This window comes from Felis catus, chromosome C1, assembly GCF_018350175.1.
Source record: "Felis catus isolate Fca126 chromosome C1, F.catus_Fca126_mat1.0, whole genome shotgun sequence".
NCBI lineage: Eukaryota > Metazoa > Chordata > Mammalia > Carnivora > Felidae > Felis > Felis catus.
In genome coordinates this window covers 38,245,877-38,266,360 of record NC_058375.1, presented here as the reverse complement: position 1 = coordinate 38,266,360, position 20,484 = coordinate 38,245,877, and the positions used below count along the sequence as shown (strand labels likewise).

The 20,484-nt window shown below is 37.1% G+C and overlaps 1 protein-coding gene across 5 annotated transcripts in view; it reads left to right on the top strand.

Annotated features, from left to right (window-relative positions):
* Positions 1–13,562, top strand: part of SPATA6 (spermatogenesis associated 6) — a 143,142-nt gene extending 129,580 nt beyond the window's left edge. For 2 of the 5 annotated variants that reach the window (XM_045035804.1, XM_045035803.1), the window contains exons 12-13: positions 1,454–1,545; positions 13,315–13,562. In XM_045035804.1, coding sequence (XP_044891739.1) covers positions 1,454–1,545; positions 13,315–13,495 — 273 coding nt within the window. In that variant the 3' untranslated portion in view covers positions 13,496–13,562. The remainder of the gene's footprint in view (positions 1–1,453; positions 1,546–13,314) is intronic. The other 3 variants (XR_006584260.1, XR_006584259.1, XR_006584261.1) reach the window with 2 other exon arrangements.
* The last annotated feature ends 6,922 nt before the right edge of the window (positions 13,563–20,484 follow it).

Here is a 20,484-nt window from a genome sequence, read left to right as displayed (position 1 = left end):
AGAGAAAAAAAGACCAGTCAGAGAATTAGAAAAACTAGAAGGCTTAATCCAGTGAGAGATAGGGAAATAAAGAAGAAGGAGTTACAGAAAAGGTATAAAAAGAATAGAGTAAAAATGCCTGATGAAACAAACAACCAGGAAAGGGAAAGAAAGAAAGAAAGAAAGAAAGAAAGAAAGAAAGAAAGAAAGAAAGAAAGAAAGAAAGAAGAAAGAAAGAGAAAGAAAAGAAAGAAAAAAAAATATATATGTAAAGTAAGACTTGACCAGAAACTATGTCCAATTCCAAAGGGGAAAAAAAAAGAAAGAAAGAGGAGGGTAGAAAGAAAAAGAAGGGAAAAGAGAAGAGTAGGAAAGAAAAGAGAAAAATTTAAAAATTAAAAAAAAAAACAGACTAATATATAAAACTATAGGACACTTGTCTATTGGTACCTGGTATTGGCGACTGTGCTGGTCTGGATGAGAGACTGTCTAGTTCAGTCAGTGTCAGTCCTGCTCCAGTAGATAAGCAGTTACCAGGCATGGAGGGGTGGGGTTTGGTGTTAGTGGGTCCCACCTCCACTGGGGGCCACTGTCCTGTTCTTGAAGCCCTGCTGTGTTGGTATTGGTGACACCCCAATCTCTCCTCCCTGGACTGGGAGTCTCAAACCATGCTATTCAGGCAGCCCGTGCAGAGTAGTGCCAATGGTGAGCCTGCCCTGCTCCACAGTTCTCCTGTGCCTCCTGGGTGCTCAGCTGGGATTCAAAACCCGATGTCTTTTTTTAAAATTTATTATTTTAATGTTTATTTATTTTTTGAGAGAGACAGACAGCAGGAGCAGGTGGGAGTTGGGGAGAGAGAAGGGGACAGAGGATCCAAAGCAGGCTCTGCACTGACAGCAGAGAGCCTATGCAGGGCTTGAACTCAAAAACTGTGAGATCATGACATGAGCCGAAGTTGGACGCCTAACCGACTGAACCACTCAGGTGCCCCAGTAGCTATGTATTTTGATTCTAACTGCCTTGACTTTCATTTTTATTCTTGTGGCTTGTTAGTGCATTTTGGCTTATGAATAGTAGGTACGTGTTAGAATGCTTACATCTACATAAGTTTCCCAGGTACTTATTCTTCAGAGTGCAGGTGCAATCTTTTAGGAGTTCACATGACAATATGTAAGACATTGCTACATATCTTACTACATATCTTGACACAGTACCCATTCCTGTTCATTTACTGATGCAAGAAATATCTACCAATGTCTAGTCTTTGATAAGCCATATTAGCATAAATAGAATAAAATCATATTTGTTTTATTGAACAGAATAACAAATTCTCACCTCCCCTTTTGTTTCTTTTTAAGAAATCCAAGCATTCAATTCATTTCTTATAATGGGGGAGAGGGAGAGCATTTCCCAAAGAAACATAGAGATCATTTTAGTTGCAAAATGAATTAATGGAAATCTTTAAATTTTTCAGGATGAGAGAGACCCAGAGAAAGAAGATGAACTGGAGCTGAAAAGAGGTCTTTTATACAGAGACTCTGCCTATGACAGTGACCCAGAGTATAGGTATGAGCTGGACTAATGCAGCATGTAGAGATCTTTCTCACAGTTTCTATAAAAATAACCTGCTTTTTAATCTGCTGGATTTGTGGGAAATTTAGACATAAATTGATAATTATTATTTATTTTTATGTTTACCTACATAAAACTTATTAAAATACTTAAATTACTGGGGAGGCTGAGTGGTTAGGTCAATTGAGCTTCCAGCTCTTGATTTTGGCTCAGGTCATGATCCTGGGGTCGTGGGATTGAACCCCATGTCTGGCTCTGTGCTGAGCATGGAACCTGCTTCGGATTCTCTCTCCCTCTGCCCCTGCCTTGCTTGCACGCGTGCTCTCTCTTTAATGACAACAACAAAATACTTTAATGATTGCATTACTGCAACTTTTCAAGGAAAACAAATATATTTTATTAAGGGTGATATTTTCCATTTTATTTAAGATTTATAGTATATTTGTCTGTCCTGCAAACCCACATATCCAGGACTTATTTTCAAGCACATTCTCATTCAAACAATAGTTTCCATAATTTTGGGAAATGACTAAGCTTTTTTTTTTTAATAACCTAAGAAAAGTTGTTCTTCTAGCCTAATATTTCAGAAGTGTTAGTAATAGTAAAATTTTTGCAAGATTATGGTAGCAAATTTCATGAAGATTTTTTAAATCTCTATGTCAGTTGCCATAGAATGTGCTATTAAAAATTGAATGTAAATTGTGAGTTTATGTAACTGAAGGTTCTCTGAATCCTTTGGTGCTATACCACTGATTACCATATGGCTTCTACCTTCCTGAGTTTCCTGAAAAGCCAGTATAAGAAACAAGCTCCAGATAATGGAATATGTTTTATTGCTAATTTGAGTTTTGGACTGAAGTTTCTGATTTTTACCCTGGTAAGTTAGGCTAAACATTCTGTGAACATGTGAGGACTTCTTTTGCCCATTACACAGAATATAAATGTGAACTCCTTTCCCAAAGCTACTGCCTCCCAACCAAGAGGCAACCTGGACATCTCATCAAGGGAAGTAGTATATTATAGGTGAGTTTGGAGAACCAATCCAAACAGGAAAAAGAAGATCCAAGAAAGTCCACACCTTGAGGAAGAAGAATTTTTATCTTTTGTTATTATTATTTACTTAAAGTTCTATGCTCTAGATTACTACTATATGTATTTAGCATCCCAATTTTGGTTCTTAATCCATATATTTAATTCTAATTTGGGTAAGAATGGATAGGGTTGATAAAGAAAAGTACCTGATTTTCATGCTTTTGTATGCATAATATTTACCTGGGTTGCCTCTTTAAAATATAGATTTCTTCTTTATACCCCATAGATTCTGATTCCTTACCTATAGAGGTGAGACCTAGAAATCTACATTTTAAGAAATGTCATAGATGCTTCTAATGCAGCTTGTGTAAGGACCACATTTTGAAAAACAGTGGTCTATTTAAAGTTTGCTGTAAACCTCAGTGTTGGTTCTTTTTCCAATTCACCAAGCAATGTTAATGGCTAAGCTTTTGAATACCTGAGATTGTTTTGGTACCTTTCAAGAAAGAGTTAAGCAGAGTATCAGAAAAGTTCTGTTTACACATTTTGGAGATTTCTTTATATTCCTTGTTACTTCTCATATATATATATATATATATATATATATATATATATATATGTGTGTGTGTGTGTGTGTGTATACATATATATATATATATATATATATATATATTTAGACTGATAGGAAAGGACAGAGTTATCAGGCCTTCAAGGTCTTTTATAAGAACATATGTGATATTAGCTCCAGAAGCTACTGAAACAATCAGGGTATTATTTTGGTTTTATCCCTCAATCATATTATATATATTAGGCTAAGGTGTCCCTCTCATTCTACTTTCCATCTCAAAGATGAGAGAACCCACAAAGTAATCACCCATTTGCTTGCCTTAAGGCTTCCATCAGCAGATATCAAGAGGAAGTTTGGGGGTCTTGGCTTAATATCACCCCTTTGCAGACACACATTGACACAGAGGTTGAGAGGAAGTCAGCATGGACCCTTGGAACGGCTAAGTGAGGAGCTCAGCAAATCCTTTCCCCAATTCAACTAGACAACAACTAGACAGAATTGTCAAAAACAACAATTTTAGGACTCTGGAAATTGACCAAAGGCATATATAACAAATTGAGAAGCATTTATCAAGAAAATCTACTGAGTCTCAATAAGGGCAGTAGGACTCAGTGGCATTTTGCCTGGAACTCCCAGTCCCTAGCTCCTTGGGGCAGTCATGCTGAAAGACCAGCATCTCTGCTGCCAGAGAGACTAACTGTATGAAGCAGAGCATGGGAAATCCCATATGCAAGGAGGTTAATAAACAATAATTATCCCACTGGCAAACAATAAGAGAAGACTTGAGGTCTGACTACTTGTGGGGACAGACATCAAAGATCCAGGGACCAGGTAGCCAGATTGGTCTTGATAAAGTTGTAATTATCCCTGGTAGTCTGGAACATTATGTGCATGTATAAGGCTGCAAATATGTTCAGGAGAAACTGGAGGGGCCTTAGGGAGCCACTAGTCCACAGCTAAATATGAGCCCTTTTGAAGACAGAAAGTAATACCCAGGGCAAGCTTGTAAACTGGATAAATTTTGAATGTATGTTCCAAGCCACACATAGATCCATTGGCAAAAAGATAGAAGCCTTTCTTTCTTTTTCTTTCTTTCTTTCTTTCTTTCTTTCTTTCTTTCTTTCTTTCTTTCTTTCTTTCTTTCTTTTTTTCTTTCTTTCTTTCTTTCTTTCTTTCTTTCTTTCTTTCTCTCTTTCATGTTTATTTTTGAGAGAGAGAGAGAGACAGAGCACTAGTGGCAGAGGGGCAGAGACAAAGAGGGAAACACAAAATCTGAAACAGGCTCCAGGCTCTGAGCTGTCAGCACAGAGCCTGACACAGGGCTCGAACCTGGGAACAGGGAGATCACAACCTGAGCCAAAGTCAGAGGCTCAACTGACTGAGCCACCCAGGTGCCCCAGGATGGAAGCCCTTCTGACCAATCATTTGCTGGTCACCAAGCTATGCTGACCCAAGGGCAGTTCCTATGAGGCCAGGCTTAAAAGTTGAAACAATAATTTTTTTAAAAAAAGAAAAGTAGCAAGGAACACCAGAAACTACACAGGGCAAGGGAAACAGATTTCAAGCCTTAATCCAGACAGGACACGCAGCAAATAATCAAAAACAAAACCCTGGTAAGGTCAAAATCCAGAGTTGTTGCAACTTTTATCTAAAATGTTGTTTTCATCAAAAAATTATGAGACATGTAAGAAATAGAAAAATCTAACCCATACAATTGAAGGACAAGTTACTATAAACTGACTTTGAAGAGGCCCAGATATTGGATTTAGTAGCTATGTTCAAAGAACTAAAGGAAATCATGTCTAAATAATTAAAGGGAGGGGCACCTGGCTGTCTCGGTCTGTAGAGCATGCCTCCCTTGATCTCAGGGTCATGAGTTCAAGCCCCATGCTGGGTGTGGAACCTACTTACAATAAAAATAAAATAATAATAATAAAATCATGTTACAAAAAGAATTAAAGGGATATATAATGATAGGGATTCATGAAATAGAGAATATTGACAGATAAAAATAATTTCTTTCATGTTTTGCTTAAAAATTATGCCCAGGACTCAATACTTTATGTTGTGATCTGATATATATTGTGATTATCATCCATGGAGTATAGCAGAGATTCAGTGTTTTCTGCAGGAAAAGCATAATGGGAAATTGGAGTGCTGTTATCTTGTACACATCAGCCTATACATGCTCATTGTCCTATGTCTTCCATCATCTTTGAGTATGAAATTCATATTGAAGAAATCTCTTATCAGGGAGTTGTTAGGTGACCTTTTACTTTAAGTTCTTTGGAATTTGGAGCTAGATTTTGGAAACAATCTACTACCGTGCCAGCTTCCTTCTCTTTTGCATATTACCTGTCTTTTAGAAAATTTTAGACATTTGCAATGGTAGCCTTGCCAGTTCCCAAGGTCCTGGGATGTTTTTTAGTACCTGCTATGTATATTTAAAATTTCTTCAGTTTTCAGGATGTTGAAAATTCTCCATATTTGTTGTGTACTTCTGTCATCACTATTTTATTTGGACATTAATCCTAATTAAAGACCAGGCATAAGTGATGTTTCATATAGATGGGGGTTGATCACAAAAAGAGAGAAGTAAGCATAAAAATAATTTTAAGTTCATGGTTAGAATATGAATTGGCCTTTTATGACTATCGCCTGACATTTTTAACCATATTTTTCTTTTATGGAACTAGCTATTGATATAAGCTGTTTTCTATTTACTTCTGCATATTTTTCAGGATACTAACAGCAGAAATATGCTCAATATAATGTTTTAATTGTGAAATTATTTGTGACAGAACTGAGTAAATTTTGACTATGTGTATATATTTTAAGTTGTTTTTTTTTTTAATTTTTTTTTCAACGTTTATTTATTTTTGGGACAGAGAGAGACAGAGCATGAACGGGGGAGGGGCAGAGAGAGAGGGAGACACAGAATCGGAAACAGGCTCCAGGCTCTGAGCCATCAGCCCAGAGCCTGATGCGGGGCTCGAGCTCCCGGACCGCGAGATTGTGACCTGGCTGAAGTCAGACGCTTAACCGACTGCGCCACCCAGGCGCCCCTTAAGTTTTTATTTAGATTCCAGTCAGTTAACATACTGTGTAATATTAGTTTCAGGTGTACAATATAGTGATTGAACACTTCCACATAACACCCAGTGTTCATCACAAGTGCACTGCTTTAACCCATCATCTATTTAACCCATCCCCTCTAGCACCTCCCCTCTGGTAACCATCAGTTGACTATATGTTTTTAAATAATACAGGCTTGATGGTAGTTTTCATCTCTCCCCTATTGGTCACTTTCTGATTAATCTGATGCATCTACTAAGATGTAATAGATAGCCAAAAAGTTATCTTTAGTGTTAACAAGTGGAAGAAAAAAATCTAAATAATATACAGACTTAAAATCTCTTAAATAACTAAGAACAAGCTTTCATTTTCAAGTGAGAAAATGTTGCTTGATCTAATTTGAATTCATTGGATCTTGTGTTATTAAGTCAAGTATCATAAAATCCTTTTTCATTAAATACTTGAAATTTAATTTTTCTTTTTCTTTAAAATTTCTTTTTGTCTAGAAGTTCTGTTATATTCAGAAATATTAGGGGTGCCGCATATTTATGTGATTTTTCAAAGGGTAAAATTTGTAGCTTAGGGGTCTAGAAAAGTTTCTGATGATTAGGACAGGGCAGTGTTGTATTCATCTAAAAAACTTTTTTTTAATGTTTATTTATTTTTTTAATGTTTATTTTTGAGAGACAGAGAGACAGAGCACGGGTCGGGGAGGGCAGAGAGCAAGGGAGACACAGAATCTGAAGCAGGCTCCAGGCTCCCAGCTGTCAGCACACAGCCCGACGTGGGGCTCAAACCCACGAACTGTGAGATCATGACCTGAGCCGAAGTCAGACGCTTAACAGACTGAGCCACCCAGGCGCCCCTGTATTCATTTTTTAAAACAAAAATATGACCTTGGTAATTGGACTTAATATTGATGCCACGGCATGCCCAGAGTTCAACTTGTTGCCCCCTTAAAGAATACTACTAAACAACTAGAATGGTTTTGTGACTAGCAATTCTTGGCAGACTAATTTAATGTTTTTAAATAAGTCATAAGAAAGTAATACATTAAATATAACTTTCAGTAAGAATTGTGATTTTATGACATTCTCATAAACAAGTAGGTAATTATGGTCTTAACTAGATAAGGTGAGATAGGTGGACGGCTGACCGAATGATGACATGGAATAGATCACTAACAGCAATCCCAAGTTAGGTCTGAGAGCCATAATAAGTAGTATTTCATATTATGCTTGAATTGCAGATGTTTAAGCTTTAATGATAATTTAGGAGTAAAAAATATGTTCATTATTTTATTTAACCAGGGCAAAGCATGCAAATATCCTAAAGTATTACAGGTGTACTCTGTCTACATTAGATCAACTCTATGTCTAGTTCTTTTTACTCAAAGTATGGGGAGGAATTCAGAAAAGAATAATAAAAACAAGTGAGACATTCTCTATGGACATGATAATGATACTGAATTTAACCTGTATTCATGAAACCAGAGGGATGACTTAAAATATCAGTTTAAAATACTGTATTTTGTGTTTAAATAAAGACCACTTGTATCCTATACACATATTATTAAAAATAATAGTTGGGAAAAAATAATACTTGAGGCTAAGACTTTAGAGTAATCTTGATTCAATTTCCCACTCATAGTAGAAATCCCTTCTGTATCCCTCCATTATAGGCTCATTATTCCCTCTAGGACAAAATTCTGTTTTACTTCTAACAGTTAAATCTTATTTTATTCTTACCTGTCCAGATATGCCTGGCATTTCATGATATTCCAGGCTGTTTTATGCCTTGATTCTGTTATATAATATGATGCCTGGAGTAACCTCTCTCTTCTTTATCTAGTGAATGCCTACTTATTCTCTAGGACTAAGGTCAAGTCTTTCTCTTTTCTGAGGTATCTTTCATGACCTCAGCAGACTGTTAGGCATTTTCTCCTTATGCTGCCACTACTTCTCATATATTTCATTTCAATTAGCAATATTTTTCTCATGATAACTATTTCATTATGTGTTTATCTTGCCTTCTTTTATTAAATGTGAGCTCCTTGAGGGCACAGATATGTTACTTATCTTTGGTTTTGACTGCCCGTCAAGGTTTCTGACGTGTAGTAGGAGCTGAACTTAGAAAAATAGTTCAAATATTAAGATAGGGTTCTTAATTAAAGTGATCAGTTACATTGCTAAAACTATTATTTAAGTAAAGTCATTTTTTGATTGTGATATTTAATAACATCTCTAGATAAGGAATCAACAGAGGAATTAATAGTAGTGAAAGCTGTCAGACTTTATTTGTTGTCAGTGGCTCATTTCTACACATTCTTAGTCATGGAGAGAAATAAGTGACCTATAAGTAATTAGTCTTCAATAAATTTGAGTATACTTCTTTTATTTATTTAATTTTTTTAACGTCTATTTATTTTTGAGAGACAGAGGGAGACAGAGCATGAGCAGGGCAGGGGCAAAGAAAGAGGGAGACACAGAATCCGAAGCAGGCTCCAGGCTCTGAGCTGTCAGCACAGAGCCTGGCGTGGGGCTCGAACTCACGAGCCGTGAGATCATGACCTGAGAAGTTGGACGCTTAACCAACTGAGCCACCCAGGGGCCCCTAAAGTCACTTTCAGCACTGGTTCTCTGAGTATAAATGGCAAATTTTATAATTCTCATGACCTTCCATTTATTTCTTAGAATTAATATTTTGGGGGTAGCATGTCCATCTTACCTTTGACCTTCTTTTCAGTGAATATCACCTTATAGATACTTTTTATGAAGACTATGTGTAGAATAGTATACGCTTGGTCTTCATTTGATACTGACGTAGAAAACATCAGGGTTTCAAGTGAGTTTACCCTTCTCTAAGCAAAAAATTAGTAATGTCCTTTGTCTCCTAGTTCATGTTAAACTACCTAAGACCTTTCTGTTCTTGACATATAAACTAGGCTCTGTCAACACTTAGGATTTGAAACTGCCCAGTTCTTGGATTATCCTGGTCTGTTGTTTTTTGTCTTTTTTTTCTTAATGGTATTGTCATAATTAAATACAGGGCTTCTACTTAAGTAGCAAGAGTAAGTTAATAAAAACAAAATGCACTCCACTAATAAAATATCATCGCTACTTTGAAAGTAACCATTTTACTATAGCATTAATGCAGTACTTTTTAGAGTTTAGTAGGAACTCACTAAATGCTTCGAATGAATGAATGCTGAAGATACTCATGGTAAAATAGAGAAGTATAGTTTTTAAAAGCCTACTACTATAATAAAACTTTTTAGTGTCACTTATACATTTTAAACTTATTAATGTACCCAGTAATGGAAAATCAGAATTGACTCAGTATGTTGATAGTTCATTAGAGAGCTAATGCTTTCATGTCTGGAAGTAAATATCATCTTTAGGATTCTGGTACTCTTTGCACCTGTGGACCGTATTAGGCCCTATTATGTGTTCATATGTATGTTTTGCAGTTCAGACTCCCAAACTGAACTAATTCCCACATTCTCTCCATACAATCACAATATTGTTTACTAAATTGAAAATTTTGCGGTTTTAAATAGAAATAAACTCCCTGCCAAATTTTACAAGATCAAAAAGCATTAGAATGTGTATTTTGGCTGCTTTAGCTCTTCTTTACAAACCCTTATCGGGTTCACATTTGCTTCTAAAAAGCTTTCTGAATTTTATTTATTCATTGCAAGCCACTGAGGTGATACTTTAAGGCAACTTTGAGACATGAAAAAAAAAAGTATTGTCTAATGGAACCACCGCTGTTGCAGATCTATGCCAGATAACATTAAATATAGTAATTTATGATCGGGGTAGGAATTTGGTCTACAATCTCAGAAATAGTCTACACAATGATTTTTAAAGTTAGCAGGTCCTACCTCTGCTTACCCCTCTGAGAGCCAGGTAGCGGTGTGTGTCGGAAATTCAAATTTCTGTTGAGTGGGTTTTCTGTAGTGAGCTAGCCTGGCTGCTAACCACAATGCAGAGCTTGGAAAAAAACGTTATTATCTGGCCTTCAGCATGTGGTAAAGTTGATGTTTGTGGACAAGGAGATAAGGGACAGACCTGCATTTTGTGAAATTTTAATTAGCTCATGACTTGTTGCAAAACAAAACAACAAATAAACAACAACAAAGAAAAACCGAGCAAACAGAACAAAACCTGGTGGGACCCCTAACATAGTCTGAGGGAACACAGGCAAATGTGGGGGCCTAGGCTGGGAGGTACAGTTGCAGAGGCACAAGAGATGCAGAAATGTTTCCAGTAACATATTTGTGTGTGTGATTTCTTTATCACTTGACTCAAACTGTCAAAAAAAAAAAAAAAGTTAGTTGTAAGTGACAACAGGAATTAGGCTTGGTGAAAAATGTATGAAATCAGAAATTGTATTCAGTGGGTAGACTATTTCTTGAGCAGAGCTAATGAAAGAAATGTGGTCTCTGTATCAAAGCAATAGCACTAAGACTTGGCTAAAGCCTTCTGAAAAATTTTAAATATTATACTGACATTATTAAAAATTGTCTTAATTACCCCTCATTAACTGAATGGACAAGATAGAAGTAATCATAATCATGTTTTAAAATGCCTTTGTTATCCCAGAGACTATATCACTTTCAAAATTTTCCAGCATGAAATTTTTTACACCAAGTATAAAGAAAGTTTCACAAGACCTAGTAAGTGTTACTAGGAGATATGAGGTGGAATTTCATTTTAGCAAAGCCATCAGGAAGTAGAGAAACCTATTGTCATGGTTCACAGAAGTGAATTTTTAAGAACTTGTATAGTAACTGTAACCGAGAAATATATTTAAGGTTTGTGCATCATAAATAATAATAGTAATAATAATAAATGAATACCCATTTACTCACCATCCAGCTTTATAGAACACAGTCCATACCTACAAGGCCACCTTATGCTCCCAACCAATTGCTTCTCTTTCCATGGAGGTAACTGTTAGTGTAGCTTTTCTGTTAATCCTTCTTTTTTTTCCTTTGTAGTTATACCACACATGAATCTATCCTTAGGCAATAAGTTGTTTAATTTTTCTTGTTTTAAACTTTATATAAATGTAAGTACAACTGTAATTGTTTGAAATTTGCTTTTTTCCCCCACTCAGTTGGTTTTTCAGTTTCATCCCAACTGATGCGTGTAGCTATAGATCATTAATTTTCCCTATTTTCTCTGCTGCATACCGTACCATTGTATGCATATACCATGGTATGCACATGTGTTCTAATGTAGATGGGTATTTAAGGTTGCTTCCAGTTCTTAGCTTTGTTACAAAAAATGTTGTTATGAACAAGTTTGCACATGTCTCATGGTACACATGTGCAAGAATTTCACTGGGGTAGCCAGGAGTGGTATTACTGGCTTGAAGTTGCATATTCAACCTTATAGGGTCATGCCAAACTCTTCCAAAGTAAATGTGTAAATGTTCTCATGACTTTACATCCTCACTGACACCGTGTCAAGTTGCAAAAATGATAACCCGGTTACTCCATGCCTTTTTTCGTGGTCACTTTGTGTTCCTGTGTTAGAACCTGGTGCTATTCAGGTAGAATAGCCAATTCTTCTTGTAGATATATAGCCCTAAGATTTCCTGTTTCACAGTTGACAATAGAAGTAACATCATTGGACTGTTAAGTCAAGGAAGAAATTGTTTGAACTGAGATTCCAAATCTATGAAGAAAATATATCTGTGGCATTTAATAACCAGAACATAGAGGTTTTAAAATTTTTTTTTATTTTTTAAAATGTTTTATTTATTTTTGAGAGAGAAAGAGAGTGAGCATGAGTGGGGGAGGGGCAGAGAGAGAGGGAGACACGAAATCTGAAGCAGGCTCCAGGCTCTGAGCTGTCAACACAGAGCCTGACGCGGGGCTCGAACTCATGAAACATGAAATCATGACCTGAGCCGAAGTCAGATGCTTAACTGACTGAGCCCCAGTTCAGGCACCCCAGAACATACAGTTTTATATGACACAAATGTCACAATCTCTAACATGCCTGAGAGTCTTATCTATAACAATTAATTAATTTATTGAAGTAGGTAAATTGTTTATTAAAAAATAAACTCAGTCCTTGAAAAAGTCAGCATTTTATTCCTAGCAAATAATATGTTAAGCCCAGAACTTAATGTTTATGAGAGTAAAATTGTAACTTTGGTATGTTTTAAAAAGCACTATCAAACCTTCGAAAACAGTGGCTTTTTCTTCTCTATTCTTATTAAAACTAGCCTAGTCCTGGTCTATTTCATAGCTTCCTATCTATTCTTTTTTCTTCAAGACCCTCAAGATTGGATCCTCATCACTTCAAATACAGACTCTTCCACCTTGTTTTCCATTTTCCAAAAATGGTTCATATTTAGGGTAATTTTCTACTCCTCCTTGAAGACAGTAGCAGTATGCCATAGTGGAAGGGGCCGTAGGGCCACAGACATGATATTCCTTTCTGTTCTGCCAGTTACTAGCTGAGTGGTCATAGGCAAGTAACTTGACTTCACTGAATCTTAGTTTCCACAGTTACCAACTTCAGCATTTCCTAAGGTTGTTAGATAAATATCTATAAAGTACTTAGTAGTTTAGTGCCTCATACTTAATAACTTCCATGTGCAAAGTAAGTGCTGCACTGTGCACTTTGCACATGTTATCTTTGATTTTTAAACGAATACTGCAAAAATAAAGGAAGCCTAGACTCTGGATGATTAAATAAATTGCCCAAGGTCCCCCAGCTTATAAAGGATTGAGCTGTTCCTCAGTTTTAGGTGTGCCTGACTTTAGAGGCCAGGTGCTCTCATGACTGGCCACACCACAGCATCTGCACTCTACTTTTACCACACCACACCTATCTCTCTCCTCTGAATTCTTTGCAACTCTGTCTCTTATGCACAATTTTCATTTTATTGTATTGTAATAGTTTCATACAAATAGGTCACTCTTTGAAGCCACAGACCTTATTGTCTTTTATTTCTCATAGCCCAGAGTATCACACACCTGTAAAGTACTCAGTAAATATTTGATTTATATAATACTACCTCTCATTGCGTTTCACCAGTTTTAATACTTTATATCCTTTTTATAGCTCATTTCAGCGGCCACATGACACTCTCCATTTGGATGACGGTGAATACTGGTCCAACAGGGCAGCGTCTTATAAAGGAAAATCCCACCGACCCCTCTTTGAGAACAGCATGGACAAGATATACAGGAACTTATACAAAAAGGCCTGTAGTTCTGTTTCTCACACCCAGGAAAGCTTCTGAGACCATCCATGATAAACCATATGGGTGTCTGTGTCAACTTCTCAATGAAAACGTTTGATGTGATCAATATCTGTATTCTTTTTTTTTTTTTTTTTAAAGGTGGTTCTGAGTACAGTAGTTAGATGTGAGTAAGTTCATTACTTCAGGTGGTAAATGATTGTAGGCAATCCTTTTCTTCATCATAGAAGAGAGTGTTCTGTCCCAAAAGTCAAAGCTCCACACTGCATCACAACTTCCAATCTGGTTATGAGAAAAGGCTGTTTTGCCCCGTAACCTCCTGTCTCCACCCACACATCCAAGAATAGATTCTCTCTGGAAATGCTCTCCTGCCTTAATCACCTTATGATTTTATTTTCATCTGTTTGATTAGTTATCTTGTCTAAGATTAATATTAACTCCCTTTTCTTGATAATGACCAAAATGATATACTGTATAGAAGTGAAATGAATTTCCTGAGTTTAAACCTCATTTTAACTAGTATTTTTTATTTATTTCTCCCTGCAGAAAATTTATACTTCTTAGCTAATAAGAAATAACTTTATTTTTAAAGTTTATACAATCATTCACTTCCTCTTCTCTAAAACAAGTACCTAAGTTACCTACAATATATAACAGTTAGCTAGAAATAGCAGTGGCCATGTGTGACCCAAAGTGTGAATAACTGATTTTTAAAGATAGAATTCTTTGCATGATTTTCACTTAAGGCCGTATCTTGTGGTGCAGCCAGAATCAGAAGATAGCTTTTGTTAGTAAGCAAGTAGAGACTCAGAAAAAATAAAGGGATTTTGTTGTAATTTTAAACTCTTTAGAGTTGTCATAGGTACCAAATGGCCCAAGAAAGTAGTATCCTTAGTTAGAGCACACTTGGGACCATAAATAGGATTAAAACATTATACAGAGTACTTTGTACCGGCAAGTCTGGTAGTTGATAAAATTATCCCCCACAGACACACCTATGAGACCAGTGAATCTTTGAAGATATGAAGAAATCGGTCACCTCATATTTGCCAGAGTCAGTGGAGGGAAAGCAGAGAGTAGGAAATAAGTGAACTTGGCTTACAGGCTTGGAGAGTTGACTACGAGGTACTGTTTTCTCATTGGCTGCACCTTTGGTTCATTCTATAGTTACGATTAAAAAAAAAAATAACATGTGAAATTGGGTGACTTGCTTTTGTATTAGGAGAAAATATGTAATACTTGCTATCTAATAATGGGATATTTAAACTTCATGTTAAGAGTGTTCTGGTATAGCAACCTGTGATGTAGGAAAGTGTATCAGAGAAAGGGGCCAGGCAGTCTAGGCTTTAGCTCCATCCTGCCGTTCTGTAGCTGAGTCTCTTCAATTCTCTGTCCCTAGTTTCCTCAGCCTATCAAATGAGAATGAGTGGATCAGCTTTTCCTGAACTGTGTGTTCTGTGCACTTGTTCTAAGAGATGGATATAGGAATGTAGATACAGGTATTTCCTTGGTCATATAAGTTGAAGAAAATCTTTGCACTGTATTCACACTCCCCGACTGAGAGAACCATAGGTGGGATGGCAGAAAGGAAAGACAGTGCTATTGATGCTGAAACATCAATCAACAGCAGTTCCAAACTGGAGCTGTCCGAGCAAACTAGTTTGTATGGTCGATATAGTCAACACTAGCATGTTAGAAGCTCTGAGAAATCCTGGCATAAGCCTGTTTATGCGGGCCCAGAATTTCCTAAATTAAATTGAGTGTGTAGCAGTATCTGTCATTATGGCCATCTTTCTCCTCCAATTCTGCGTCCTTAGCTCCCCACACTCCCTTTCAAAAGTGCCATCCTCAGCCTACATGTGGACGCCAGTTGGGGAAATGGTACACTACACAATCACTGAGTTAACCCTCTGGCTGTAAGTTGTATGATGATGTTTTGTACAATGAGCTTTTGAAGGTCAACACTGAATAATGCATTAAAAATGCAAAAAAAAAAAAAAAAATATATATATATATATATATATATATATATATATATATATATATATCATCAGTGGAACTTAGTATGTTTTGGTTTTGGTTTTGTTTTATGTGTGGAAACAAATGAAAAATTCTTCCATTTAAAAGGCCCTGCTTGGGGGTGCCTTGGTGGCTCAGTCGGTTAAGAGTCCAACTTGGCTCAGGTCATGATCTCACAGTTCGTGGGTTAGAGCCCCACGTCAGGCTCTATGTTGACAGCTCGGAGCCTGGAGCCTGCTTCAGATTCTGTGTCTCCTCCTCTCTCTGCCCCTCCCCTGCTCGCTCTCTCTCTCTCTCTCTCTCTCCCTCAAAAGTAAATAAACATTAACAATTTTTAATGTTTAAAAAAAATTTTTTTAAAGGTCCTGCTTGTTGTGAAAAGAACAAATATGAACTTCAAAGGAAATTTCACTGTCATAGAAAATCTCCTGAGTGAATAAGTACATAAAAATTTACCTTATTGTACCTATATCTGCCATTGGCTATGACAAAGGCCACAAAAAATGGGTCCCAAGAGGGAACTTCAGAATATGATATTCTGAAAGACGTTTTCTTGTGGATTACATTTGACCTCTCTCTGAAGGATCAGATGCAAGTTTCCAGATATGTAGTATTTTGACTAAGTGTCTATTTCCATTTCCTGGGGGAAGGAATGGTCTTTGTTGCTATCGCTATTACTATGCATTCTCATGTAGTATTATTTTTGAGGAGTAAAACCTTTAAATACTAATAATTATCTTTTTCACTAAGAAACAGAAAGATGCAGTTGTTTATTTTTTTTAGCCTTTTAAAAACATTTCTTACAATCTAGTAATAGTTATAGGACTTAATGTGAAAGATAAATGGATCTTCTTTTTAATGTATTTTTGTTCTTTAAATAAAAAAAAAAAAAACTGGGAGTTTCAGGAAGGAAGATGTCAATTCAACTAAGAAAAAAAGACGTGTGATTGGACTGAGAGCGAGGTCTCCCTGGCACCACTACCAGTTACATAACCTTGTTTAAGTCATTTGTCCTTCTTGGAGCTCAGATTTCTTATCTATAAGGTGAGGAAGGGGTTAATTGAGAAAGATCTTTTAAATGTTCCAACATTTGTATGATTGTATAATTGATTAAAATGGAGGATAAGAAAGTTCTAGGCAGCAGAGTTGTGTTGTGACTTCAAAGATTAAGCCCCTGATTAAAAATCTGGAGCAGGGGCGCCTGGGTGGCTCAGTCGCCACCCAGGCGAAGCGGCCGACTTCGACTCAGGTCACGATCTCGCAGTCCATGAGTTCGAGCCCCGTATCGGGCTCTCTGCTGACAGCTCAGAGCCTGGAGCCTGTTTCAGATTCTGTGTCTCCCTCTCTCTGCCCCTCCCCCGTTCATGCTCTGTCTCTCTCTGTCTCAAAAATAAATAAACGTTAAAAAAAATTTTTTTAAATAAAATAAATAAAAATCTGGAGCAGATAGAACATTCTCATTATTGTGTTCGTTTTCCAATAATAGCTTTATATTTTTTAATTTTTGTAATCCGTATTTATTTTTGAGAGAGAGAGAGAGAGAGAGAGCACGAGTGAGGGTGGGACAGAGAGAGACACACAGAATCCAAAGCGCGCTGCAGGCTCTGAGCTGTCAGACCGTTAACCAACTGAGCCACCCAGGCACATCCCACCAATAATAGTTTTATTGAGAAATAACTCATGTAGTATTAAATTTACCCTTTAAAAGTATACAGTTGCATGGTTTTAGTATATTCACAGAGTTGTGCAGCTATAAGCACCAGCTAATTGTAAACTATTTCATGACTCCAGGAGAAATCCTGAACCCATTAGCAGTCACTCCTCATTCCCTTCTGTCCTCAACTCCTAGCAAGCACTAATCTGCTTTCAGTCTCTATGCTTATTCTGGCATTTCATATAAATGGAATCATACAGTATGTGACATTTTGTTCCTGGTTCCTTTGACTTAGCATAATTTTTTCATGGTTCATCTATGTTGTAATGTGTATCAGTATTTCATTCCTTTTCATTAAATAGTAATCATTGCATGGATATACAGTATTTTGTTTATCCATTCATTTGATGGGCATTTTCATCATTTCCACTTTGGGGATATTATGAAAAGCATTGGTATAAATATTTGTGTACAAGTTTTTGTGGGGACTTATCTTTCCATTTCTCTCAAGTATAAACCTAAATAAGGAATTGCTGAGTCATATGGAAACTCTATGTTTGACATTTTTTTAAAATTTTTTTTTTCAACGTTTATTTATTTTGGGGACAGAGAGAGACACAGCATGAACAGGGGAGGGGCAGAGAGAGAGGGAGACACAGAATTGGAAACAGGCTCCAGGCTCCGAGCCATCAGCCCAGAGCCCGACGCGGGGCTCAAACTCACGGACCGCGAGATCGTGACCTGGCTGAAGTCGGACGCTTAACCCACTGCGCCACCCAGGCGCCCCTATGTTTGACATTTTGAAGAACTGCCAAACTGTTTTCCAAAGTGACTCTGCCATTTTACAATTTGTGTGTGTGTGTGTGTGTGTGTGTGTGTTTTTAATTTTACCTTAGGATCTTAGGCTAGTTACACATTCAAACATTCATCCACCCATCTGTCACATACTTATTGAGCACATGTTACATGTAAAGCGTATAAATTTTTTAAAGCGTGTAAGTTTTTTAAATGTGTCTTCCCACAAGTGTGAAGAGTCTATTGAAAAAGACAGGTAACAGTGTATTTCCACATTTACAGTATTGTAACTTCTGTGGTGTAGGAATACAAGAATGGGAATAGGACATTCTAGCTTGGTGCAGAACTTGCAAAAGCATGAAAATGGGGGAGAGCATGATTGTTCAGGAACTTCAAGTGCTTTCCCTGGAGATTGTGTGCAGGGATGCAAAAGTTTGGGGAGGATATGTTGAATGCCATACGAGAACTGCAAAGAGAATGATTGCCTGGAGCAGCATTGGAAGAGCTGACCTTTGACCTGGACACTGAACGATGGGAATGACTTGAGAATAGGAAACCAAGATGGAAAAAGTAAACACTCATCAGGTTTTATGAGGGTGGAGGTGGGTTAGAGGGAAATATCCAGTAATCAGTTAAAAATAAAGATCTAGAACTTGAGAGAACTCAAGAATAGAAAGTGGACTTTTGAAGTCAGATAAAAATAATGAAGTGAGAGAAAAACAAATCAAAGCCCTATGTTGTCCTTGTCCTAATTTGCACATGACCGTAATAAGCACCCTGACGGGAGTGGGCTCTGAGCAATTGCACTTTTTGCTTATTGTTGAGGCCCTGGTGGTTAGCGTGTTAAAGGGCCACCCTTTTAGAAATTAAGAAAAATATCCTTCTCCCATTCCCAGATTTTCTAACTAGCTAGAAATTCAGGAACAAAATGAAGAGGTAAAAACAAAACAAAACAAAACAAAACAAAAAACAAACAACAACAAAAAAATGAAGTGGTAAGAGGAAACCCAACTTTTGTTATGAGTCACTATGAGTATATGATTTATCTCTGAATACACTTCATTTAATTATATGAAGTTTCTTAGACAACCAGAACTGGTGAGTATTCATCCATTTAACAAATATTATTTTTTATTAATTTTTTTCATGTTTATTTTTGAGAGGGAGAGACAGAGTGTGAGCGGGGAAGGGACAGAGAGAGAGGGAGACACAGAATCTGAAGCAGGCTCCAGGCTCTGAGCTGTCAGCACAGAGCAAGATGTGGGGCTCGAACCTATAAGCCGTTAGATCAAGACCTGAGCCAAAGTTGGATGTTTAAAGAACTGAGCCACTCAGGCACCCCCATTTGACAAATATTATTGAAGGTCAACTCTGTTCCATGCAATCCGTACAGCACCGACTGCTTGTTCAGAGATAAACAAAAACAGTTCCTGACCTGAGTTTGGGGGGTGGGGCGGTACTGACATTTACTTATTACACTGAGAGAAGTACGCACTGTAATAGATGACAGAAGTGCTCCAAAGATGAAAAGGAAGTCCCAATTCTTAAAGGTGTCATATGCTTCAGGCAGGGATGACAACTGAAATTAGCTGGTAACTATCTAGATGGCCTGGAGAACATAAGCCTTAGAAAATGACTAGGATTTTTAAAGTAGCAGGGAAATAACCCAACACAGAAAAGATAGGAGTTTGTATCCTGCCACACCTACCTTGTTCCCTAATAACATTAGTTAAGCCCTTATTCTCTTTACCAAACATAACGCTACTTTTGAGGGGAAAACGTGTGTAAGATATTCAAGTGCATTTTGCTATATTTCTATAGACCACCTCCACAAAAGTACTGAACATGAGTTTGTGAGATAAGTCAGGATTCCTGAACTCAAGGAGCTTATCTGAACTGTTGATGGAGGGTCAAACAAACAATGATAGTACAATATCTTTGGATTTCCTTATATTTATTTTGTTTGATGTAAGCTTTTCTAGCTCAGGAGTATTTCTTCATCTTTGTGTTTTCAGAACAATCTGAACATATTTTTGTTATGATTATGATTATGATTATTTAAGTTTTTATTTTGAGAGAGAGCACAAGCAGGGGAGGGGCAGAGAGAGAGGGAGAGAAAGGATCCCAAGTAGGCTCCGAGCTATCAGTGTGGAGCCCTGTGCTGGGCTTAAACTCAACAAACGTGAGATTATGACCTGAGTCAAAATCAAAGAGTTGGACGCCTGAACAACTGAGCCACCCAGGCACCCCTGGCATATGTTTATTATAGCACTTAACAAACTAAATCGTCAGTGCCTTTCTTGTGTGTCTTTTTCTGTGGTCTTGGGCCTTGTTTACTTCTGTTTCTGTGGCATAGAGTAGATATACAACATTCATTGAGTGACAGCATGAAAGAAAAAATACATGAAAGGCTACTAAAAACAGTACAAAGCCTAACTATCTGGACAGAAGAAATACGAAGACCTGATAAGACTGTCATTTTCAGCTAGTTTATACATGTAGCCAAAAAAGATAACAAAAGAAAAGAGAAGAGAAAAATTTTAGTTGTACAATAGTCCTCAAG